This window comes from Nelumbo nucifera, chromosome 6, assembly GCF_055504915.1.
Source record: "Nelumbo nucifera cultivar China Antique chromosome 6, China Antique-T2T, whole genome shotgun sequence".
Lineage (NCBI taxonomy): Eukaryota > Viridiplantae > Streptophyta > Magnoliopsida > Proteales > Nelumbonaceae > Nelumbo > Nelumbo nucifera.
The window spans coordinates 42,987,814-42,997,979 of NC_142654.1; the positions used below are offsets into that span (position 1 = coordinate 42,987,814).

At 41.1% G+C, this 10,166-nt stretch overlaps 1 protein-coding gene across 1 annotated transcript; it reads left to right on the top strand.

Moving 5' to 3' along the window:
- The first annotated feature begins 3,497 nt into the window (after positions 1–3,497).
- LOC104611516 (heat shock protein 83-like) lies at positions 3,498–6,402 on the top strand. The gene is made up of 4 exons (XM_010278593.3): positions 3,498–3,871; positions 3,973–4,114; positions 4,198–4,478; positions 4,598–6,402. Exons 1-4 carry the CDS (start codon positions 3,734–3,736, stop codon positions 6,140–6,142), a joined length of 2,106 nt encoding a protein of 701 aa, XP_010276895.1. The 5' UTR covers positions 3,498–3,733; the 3' UTR covers positions 6,143–6,402.
- The last annotated feature ends 3,764 nt before the right edge of the window (positions 6,403–10,166 follow it).

Sequence of the window (10,166 nt, forward strand, 5' to 3'; positions counted from 1 at the left end):
GTCTGGAATCTAGCTCCACCTTGCAATTACTTGAATCGGGTATTTTTTAACTTTGGGTAAATTACAAAGACCCCTGTACTATGGGGTTAGTGACAAAGACCCCCTATACCTTTTTCTACAACAAATACCTCCTGAACTTAAGACCCCCCCCCCCTAGACGAAGTCCCCACTTTCTTCTCCACTGAAGCATCTAGAGCTGCCACCCTCACGTACAGATCTTGGCTGCTGTCCATGATGTATTTCCGAAGATCGATCTGATCACCGATCCAAAACACACAACCGCTTTCCACCTCCGGTGATGTTGGTATTCGCATAAGCTATACAAGAAAACAACTTGCCTGTTCTATATGATATTTAAAATTCAATTTTTAAACCCATCACAGGGTATATGCGTCTTGAAACAACATTTCAGGAACCTAAATTCTTGGAAGACTCGTTGCCTGATTCTGCTCACCTGCTGTTCAAGTCTAGTTCTTCGAAGCCCGATTCAATTTCACTTGATATTGATTATTAAGATTAAGATCATCCCTTGATCCTTACTTTCTAAACCAGTTATCACAATCATTCTTATGGGTTGGTGATCTCTTAACTGATTGCTAATCAACAAAATTGCTATCAGAGATGATGCTCCCACTTCGCTTTCGTCCACCAATTCGATGATTTGAGTTGCCCCTGTTTGGATTGATCTCCATAAATGGATGCACATTTGAATGTCTTTTACATTCATCGAGGTATCCATCCTCCAGCTTTTGTGATTTTTCCTCTTTTCTCTTACAGCTCTTAGAAAATGTTAACGAATTGACAATTGAACAATGCACACCACTCATTGGTTGCTTCTTTGCCTCTTGTAAGCTAAAACTTCCTCTTTCAGTTAGTCCTGAGAAGGAAGAACTTTAACATTGTTTCTCTACCATGGAGACCAGATGAGAGAGTTCAGCTTTTGCAACTTCGAGTCCCACAATTATATGTGGCCAATGTTTCTTGTGCTTTCTCTAGAATTGACTGTAGGTATTTCCATGAGCATCAATCAGTAGTTGCAAGTGTCTTTGCACCTAGAGGAGAAAATTAGATGGTGTTTAGTATCGATGTAGCTTTTGGAAGAAATAGTGTCAATTCAGCATTGGAAATTCGTTTAACAAAAAAATGCCTAAAAAGTTATTTAGTTGAACCATTTATCTGATAAATGATTCTCTTGAAAATCGTGCGAATTGATTGTTAAAAAAACACCAATTTTGACATTTTTCATTTTCAAGACTGATTTTTCATTATTTGGCTTATTGGTGTCTAATGGCATCTAGTGGTGCCTAATGGTGCTGAGGTGTAAAAAAATTGTACAAAACATTTAAAGCAAATTTTGTCTCTTTTTTTAGAACAAAATCTTACAAAACATTTATCTTATAAATGCCATCAATACCAAACAACCTCCTAATTACTGATGTTTATCGTTATTCTTTGCCAAGAATAACTGGCTTTAAAATAAAGCTGGGTTAATGAAAAGCCTATCTCAATCTATTGGAGAAGCTTCTTTTGCACTTCCATTTGCAACTGTAGAGCCTGAGCAATCTGAAAGCTGCTGAGATACATGTATCCATATCAGCTCAATCCTTTGAAATTAAATTTCCTATCGACTATTCAAATAGAGGAACAAAATCTCTTACTCGAACTTGGCTTCCACAACACAACCATCTGACCCATTTCTGAAATCCCAAGCCTATTGGTTCTTGTGTTTGAATCCCTTTACACACAGATTGGCGAAGCGTTGCTGTCGCAAATCCCAAGCCTTCTGGTTCTTGGGCTTGAATCCCCCATTGAAGGGTCATCTGGGCTCTTCCAAGATGTCAGGAAATGATTTAAACCAATCTTCAAGTTCTCCCTCATTGAAGGTTCTTTTTGTAGTACATTCACCATACAGAAAACTTGATATGTATATTTAAGCAACATCGAAGTTCCATTCCGACAACGGCTGAGATTGCAGAAGTATTTTTTGTTGAGAAGTAATGGGGGTATTTCTGGGTTGGGTTTTAAAAGAAAATGGCAAAAAAAAACGAAAATAGAGTAAGTTTAGCAGGGTATTTTGGTAATTTAATAATTTTTGTTATCTGACTTAACAACTGAGGGGTTATTTGTCTTATGGCTTGTCACTGACCCCCATAATACAGGGGGTTTTTATAATTTACCCTTTAACTTTTTACATTTGAAACCTACGGAAATGCATTTGAATCGCTACTATACGCAGCCTTAATAAGTTTCCCTTGACTTTCTTGTTTACCTCTATTTTCCATCAAACCAAGTGGGTGTTCTATTTTTAGATTTTGAGAGGGGGATCCTATTGACCAAGAATCTTATGTTCATTTTTCAGATTTATGTGGGAACAAGTAAAAATTTATTTTTTTGGGTAAGTGATACCCATCTCCTATGTGGGTAAATAACTTTTTTAGGAAAAATTGCTAACAATTGAATGGGACAAAAGTGCCCCTTTTAATAATGGATTTTTATGGTTAAAATGGTCATTATTTTATTTACATAGGAAATAATAGAGCATGGGTAAATGCACTTACTCGGGTAAGTGTTTCCCAGCAGGGTGTTCACAGGTCGGATTGGGTTGGTTTGAGTCATTTTCTTCAACTGACCCAACCTAGTCGGTTTACTTATTGACTAAACCGAAACTAATTGACCTTGAAGCAAAATCGACCCAAACATGAGGGTCAATTTGGGTCGGTTTATCGATTTAGTCGGCTTTTAGTTTTTATATATATTTTAAACTAAAATATTTATTTATTTTTAAGTATTTCTTTTTAGTTTTTATGCAAAATCAAAACATATATTTAAATCAATTAATTTTTATGCAAAACTGATTTTTTTGTCAATATATATTTAAATTTATACAAAACTGAATTAAATATTGTACCATTATATTATATTTGTATTGGTTTTACATTTTTAGTTTTTATCATAAATAATCAATTTTTTTTCAAAATTTAAACAAAACACAAATAAAATATATCAACATTTAACATATAGAAACTAATTAATAATTACTTTAAAGATATAGGATCCATTCGATTTCTATTTTCATACATAAAAACCAAAATCGAATCAAATTGTGAATTTATTTTCTCATACAAATCGAAACCAATCCTTTTAACCTACTCGAATTGAGTCGGGCCTTGATCGATTTGACATTTAATATAAACACCCTCATTTCCCAAGAAAAACTTAAGCAGATAAATTGCATTTAGGTCGATAAGTAACTTACGAAAAGCGAACGGGCCCAAATGTAAGTGGAGAGAAAATGATGGCAATTCAATAAATACAGCAAAACGAAAGGGGCAATCGAAGAACTTTCTGGATGCAAGACTTTCCATGAACTCCAGAAGCGGGAAATAAAACGAAAGGGACAACAACTGGTGGAACATTCTGGATTTTGAAAACTAAAATACCTCAAACTGTTGGAAAAAAATGATAGAAGACTCTAGAAGCGGGAAACAAGACTTTCCATAGACTCCACATTCATCGCAGTGTCGCACTCACAGTCTCACCCGAAAGAGAAGACACCAGAAGCTTTAGATCGGATATAAATATACTCTATCCTGCTTCGTCTTCCATCTTTCTCTCGCGAAACGTCGCCTGTGCTCTGTTTTTGAACAAAACCTTACCTTTTTTCTTCTTCCCCATTCCCCAATTGAAACAGTCTTTTCTTTCAAACGTCTGAGTTTGATCCGTCTGAGTAGCAATGGCGGATGTTCAGATCGGAGATGCGGAGACCTTCGCTTTCCAGGCTGAGATCAACCAGCTACTGAGCTTGATCATCAATACCTTCTACAGCAACAAGGAGATCTTCCTTCGAGAACTCATCAGCAATGCCTCTGATGTGAGTGATCGCCTTCTCTGTTTCCACGACTAACGTTTGATGTCTACTCGGGCTTTTGCCTTTTGAGTTTGCTCATTTCTGTTTTTGTTTGTTTCACGCAGGCGTTGGACAAGATCCGTTTTGAAAGTTTGACGGATAAGAGTAAGCTTGACGCGCAGCCGGAGCTCTTCATTAGGCTTGTTCCTGACAAGGCCAACAAGACCCTTTCGATCATTGACAGTGGCATCGGGATGACCAAAGCAGGTAGGAAAGCGAGGGATCTACGTTGAAGGTCTTGCTTTGATCTGCATTAGGATACGGGTTTTAATTGAAATTGTTCACGGCAGATCTGGTCAACAACTTGGGGACAATCGCGAGGTCAGGAACCAAAGAATTCATGGAGGCATTGCAGGCAGGGGCCGATGTGAGCATGATCGGACAGTTCGGTGTGGGGTTCTACTCGGCTTACCTTGTTGCCGAGAAGGTCATAGTGACCACTAAGCACAACGACGACGAACAATACATCTGGGAGTCACAAGCTGGTGGATCCTTCACTGTCACCAGGGACGTCAATGGAGAACAACTGGGCAGGGGAACTAAGATCACACTTTTCCTCAAAGAAGATCAGGTAGGATATCTGTCACTCCATAGTTAATATATATATTATCGAGAGTTGGTTTCTAAGTTTTATGTTGCTGGCTTTTCTGGCATCGGAGCTAAAGTGTGGTTATACTTTGTTTTCTTTAGTTGGAGTACTTAGAAGAGAGAAGGTTGAAGGACCTCGTGAAGAAACATTCCGAGTTCATTAGCTATCCAATCTACCTCTGGACCGAGAAGACTACCGAGAAGGAGATAAGTGACGACGAAGACGAGGAAACGAAGAAAGAAGAGGAGGGTGATGTCGAGGATGTTGACGAGGACAAACAGACCAAGTCCAAGAAGAAGGTTAAGGAGGTGTCCCACGAATGGCAACTCATCAACAAGCAGAAGCCTATTTGGCTGCGCAAGCCGGAGGAGATCACAAAGGAGGAGTATGCGTCTTTCTACAAGAGCCTGACCAACGATTGGGAGGATCATCTTGCCGTCAAGCACTTCTCTGTGGAGGGGCAGCTTGAATTCAAGGCCATTCTCTTTGTGCCGAAGAGAGCACCGTTTGACCTCTTTGACACGAGGAAGAAGATGAACAACATCAAGCTCTACGTCCGAAGGGTATTCATCATGGACAACTGCGAGGAACTCATCCCCGAGTACCTGGGATTCGTCAAGGGTGTTGTGGATTCTGACGATCTGCCACTCAATATATCTCGTGAAATGCTCCAACAGAACAAGATTCTCAAGGTCATTAGGAAGAACCTGGTGAAGAAGTGCATTGAAATGTTCACCGAGATTGCTGAGAACAAGGAGGACTATGCCAAGTTCTATGAGGCGTTCTCTAAGAACTTGAAGTTGGGTATCCATGAGGACAGCCAGAATAGGGCAAAGCTGGCTGAGTTGCTGAGGTACCATTCTACAAAGAGCGGTGATGAGTTGACGAGTTTGAAAGACTACGTGACCCGAATGAAGGAGGGTCAGAAGGATATCTATTACATCACTGGTGAGAGCAAGAAGGCCGTCGAGAACTCTCCCTTCTTGGAGCGTCTAAAGAAGAAGGGTTATGAGGTTTTGTTCATGGTGGATGCCATTGACGAGTATGCAGTCGGGCAATTGAAGGAGTATGATGGAAAGAAGCTCGTGTCTGCCACCAAGGAAGGTTTGAAACTTGATGATGAGTCAGAGGAGAAGAAGAAAAAAGAGGAAAAGAATAAGTCGTTCGAGAGCCTCTGCAAGACAATCAAGGAAATTTTGGGAGACAAAGTGGAGAAGGTAGTGGTTTCTGACAGGATTGTTGACTCGCCCTGCTGTTTGGTTACTGGAGAGTACGGATGGACTGCAAACATGGAAAGGATCATGAAAGCGCAGGCGTTGAGGGACAACAGTATGAGTGGTTACATGTCCAGCAAGAAGACAATGGAGATCAACCCTGACAACGGCATTATGGAGGAGCTGCGGAAAAGAGCTGAGGCTGACAAGAATGACAAATCGGTGAAGGATCTTGTGCTGCTACTCTTTGAGACCGCTTTGCTGACTTCAGGGTTTAGCCTTGATGACCCCAACACTTTTGCTGCCAGAATCCACAGGATGTTGAAGTTGGGTCTGAGCATTGACGAGGAGGAAACAGCTGCTGATGACACCGATATGCCACCCCTTGAGGACGATGGAAACGAGGAGAGTAAGATGGAAGAAGTCGATTAAGCATGAAGAGTGATGAGACTTTTGTGGATATGTGGGTGCGGTGTCTGACTATAATGGAAAGAAAGCGATTGAGAGTTGGGAGGAAAACCCCCAACCCCCCTTTATAGAGTCTACTGTTTTCTCTTAACATTTTCATTTTGTAGTTTGGTTTGGGGTGTTGGTAAATCTGTGGTAGCATTTCGTTAGACTGAAATTCTAATGCTGTGTACCCATTTCAATGTACCTCTTCAATGTTAACAATAGTTTTGGTTAGATTTCAACTTCTTTAGTGTGGTTATCGACATTTGTACTCTATTATCTCTGAATATTACTCTTTCGTTGTCAAGAGTTCCAATGGTACAAGAATTCCTTTGAAAACGAGTACTGTGGATTATTTGTACTTGGTGACATTATCCTTTACCATCGATTAGTTCTATCTATTAGAGCATCTGAAGTTGTATTATATATCGAATGTTGCCAATTTTGTGTTGCGACTCTAATGTTAATTTGTATTTATGGAATTTTATATAAATATATTAAGCTGAAATGTGTAATAAGGCATAAGGGAAATGAAATCTAACACTATTTTTTATCTTTTTTTATAGAAATTATAAGAATATCACTCTTTATCAATTTTTTTCCTTTTGTTTTTTTTTTTAAATTACAAGAATGCCATTTTCTTTTCTCAATTCTTTCTTGCTTTTTTTCTTTCAAATTGCAAAAATGCCACTCTCTCTCATCTATTCTCTTTTTCTTATAAATTACAAGAATGCCATCTCTCTCTTTCCATCTCTCTCTCCTTATAAATTACAAGAATGCCACTCTCTCTCCAATTGAGGGAGACCTCAACTTGGCAAGTCGATTGTTAGGGAATTGTAATCAATGTAGTCGAGTTCAAGTTGAGCCGAGTTCGAACTTTTGAGCTCAAACTCAAGTCTTTAATTCGAATCGAGCTTGAGCTAGACGACACCTTGATAACCGAGGAAAACCTTGGTTTGGCACCTCAGTCACTAAGGGAGATCTCGGCTCAGCACTTCAACAATTGAGGGAGACCTCAGCTCGGCACCTTGTCAACTAAGGGAGTCCTACACCTTGCCTGTTAGGGAAACCTCAACTACTTGAGAGACCTATAATCAAAGGTAGCAGAGCTCGAACTTCCGAGCTTTTGACTTGAGCCTAGCTTGAGCTCGAGCTAAAGTTTCTAATTTGAATCGAGCTCGAGCCTAATAGTTTATGAGCGAGACCCTGCAACGTAGGGCCCCCTCCGCTAGTATCTTCTCCGAGAATGGTTGAGAATAGTAAAAGCAATGTGCTGACCTAGCACATTGTTGCACTCAGCTTGCTTTGGAGCACATTGACGCACTCTCAATTTTTGGGATTTTTTCTATATATATATTAATAGAAAGCGGATGCTCTCTCTGTGGAGCAAATAGAATCTACTCATGCGAGTAGATTCCTACGTGAGAGTTACTGCATACCACGATGTGCTTTGCGCCGACCTCTTTCGCCAACATCAGCCCGGTTATTAGTGCCTCATATTCCGCTTTGTTGTTCAACACTTTGAATCCAAATCAGAGAGCGTACTCCATCTTCACCTTCGCTCGGTCCATTTAGTATGAGTCCAACTCCACTTCCTCGCTAATTAGACAAGTCATTGACATGGAAGATCCATAGCTCCTCATCCCAGGCTAGGGTGGTCTCTCTACCCAGAGTGAGTGCTATGTTAGTTGAAGCCTTTAACGTGTTGGTCGGCTCAGCCACCTCAGGGGTCGACGTGCTAAACGTACATTCAGCGACGAAGTCCTCCAAAACCTATGCTTTAATGGTTGGTCGCGGCTCGAACCAGATGTTGTATTCACTTAGCTCAATGGCCCACTTCGTCAACCGGCTTGAGACCTCGGGCTTCTGAAGGATGTGCCTCAGGGGTTTGTCAATTAGGATGATAATGGTGTAGGCTTGGAAGTAGGGGCGTAGCTTCCGAGCTGCAATACAAGTGCGAAGGCCAGCTTTTCGATGCAGGGCATCTGGTCTCAATTGACTGCAAAACATTACTGATATAATAGATGGGTCTTTGGACTTGGTCTACTTCTCTTATTAGTACCGAGATGACTACCACATCACTCGCAGAGAGGTAGAGTCTTAGCTCGTCTTCAGGTTCTAGTCAGGTTAATACCGTTGGTGAACTTAACTATTTTTTGAACTCGTCAAATGCGAGCTGACACTCCTTGGACCACTCAAGGTCCTCATTCTTTTTTATGGCCTTGAAGAAAGGTAAACATCGACCATCCGATTTAAACATAAAGCAGTTCAGGGCGGTAATTCGGCCAGTTAACCTTTGTACTTCTTTTATTGTCTAGGGCAGTCTCATATCTAAGATAGCTTGTATTTTATGTAGGTTGGTTTCGATGCCATGTTGGTTCACTATGTAACCAAGGAATTTGCTCGACGTGACCCCGAAGACACACTTGTTCGGGTTGAGTTTCTTGTTAAACTTTCTTAGAATTTAAAAAACGCAATTTAGATAATCAATTATAGAAGAAGAAAACTAGGTCTTCACGACCATGTCATCTACATAACATTCAACTTTATTGCCTATCAAAGGCTCAAAAACTTTATTTAGAAGTCACTGGAAGGTTACTCCAACGTTTTTCAATCCAAAGGACATGATTTTATAACATTGTAGCCCAAGTTTGGTTACAAAAGTTGTTCTCTCCTAGTCGGCTAAGTCCATCATAATTTGGTTGTAGTAGCCAGAATAGGTGTCCATGAAGCTCAGCAACTTGTGCCCCAAGGTCGTGTCTACTAGGCAATCTATTTTGAGAAGGGGGAAGACATCCTTTGATTAGGCTCTGTTGAGGTCAGTGTAATCGACGCACATGTGCCACTTTTCATTGGCTTTCTTTATGAGTACAAGATTTGCTACCCAACTCAGGTATTGGACCTCTCTAACAAAATCTGCTGCAAGGAGCTTCCCAACCTCCTCATCTACTATCCTTCAATTCTCTAGGGCGAGGTTTCTCTTTGCTTGACTGGCCTGACTAAAGGGTCCACATTAAGTTTGTGAGTAATTATGCTAGGGTCAATATTGAGCATCTCTTCTATCGACCATGCAAAAACATCTAAATTTTGAAGTAAAAAACTTACCACTTGTGACCAAAGTGGTTTATTTAGGCATGCCGATCTGAAGAGTCTTTGTGGGCTCGATATTAGAGACTGAGACTTAGACCATATCCTCCATCGGTACATCTTGCTCATTAGTGTGATTGGGGGGCAGCTCCAGCTGGTCGCCCCGTACTATCACCACTCTGTACTTCATCGGGAACTTCATTGAGAGGTAGTAGGTCGACACCACCGCACGAAGGGCATGCAAAATGGGCCAACCTAAGATGGCATTGTAGGGGAACGAGGTGGCGACCACGAGGAAGGCATGCTCAAACTGGATAGTGTTGGGCTCTACTCCTACTGCCACTAGCACTTTGATCCTACCGAGGGGCTTCACCATGTCTTCTCTAAAACCGACTAGAGGCAGGTTTGTTAGCTGAAGGTCCTTCTGATCCAGCTCCATCTTCTTGAAAGCCTCTAGGAATAAAATGCCCATGGAACTGTCTGAATCCACCAAAATCCGCTTTACCTTAAAGTCTTTAATCACCATTTTGACAACGAGGGCGTCATCATGTGGATACTAGATCTTGCGAGCGTCATCCTCAGTGAAGTATATGGCTACCTCCAGTGGAGGGCACTTCGGGGGGTTCTTGTCCTCGTGCTCCAGCTCTCGGATTGCATTCTTGCCTACCGCCATGGTATAACCTACTACTATAGACCCACCGATAATCATGTTGATCACCCCACGAATTGGTATCTTCGATGCTGGTGGATCCTGGGGTGGTTGCTCTCTGTTGTTCCGCCTGCTCGACTCCGGTGCATCTCTTCGCTGCTCTGCAGGTCAGTGGTCTCTATCCTCGTATTTGATGAACTGTTTAAGGTAGCCACGGTAGATCACCTCCTCGATCTCATCCTTCAAGTTATGGCATCTCTCCATATCATG

Excerpts from the sequence above, each read along its gene's own strand:
- LOC104611516 (XM_010278593.3), top strand. The coding sequence starts at position 3,734 with ATGGCGGATGTTCAGATCGGAGATGCGGAGACCTTCGCTTTCCAGGCT. Across the intron at positions 4,115-4,197 it reads CATCGGGATGACCAAAGCAG|ATCTGGTCAACAACTTGGGG; the intron begins GTAGGAAAGCGA and ends TGTTCACGGCAG. Across the intron at positions 4,479-4,597 it reads TTTTCCTCAAAGAAGATCAG|TTGGAGTACTTAGAAGAGAG; the intron begins GTAGGATATCTG and ends TGTTTTCTTTAG.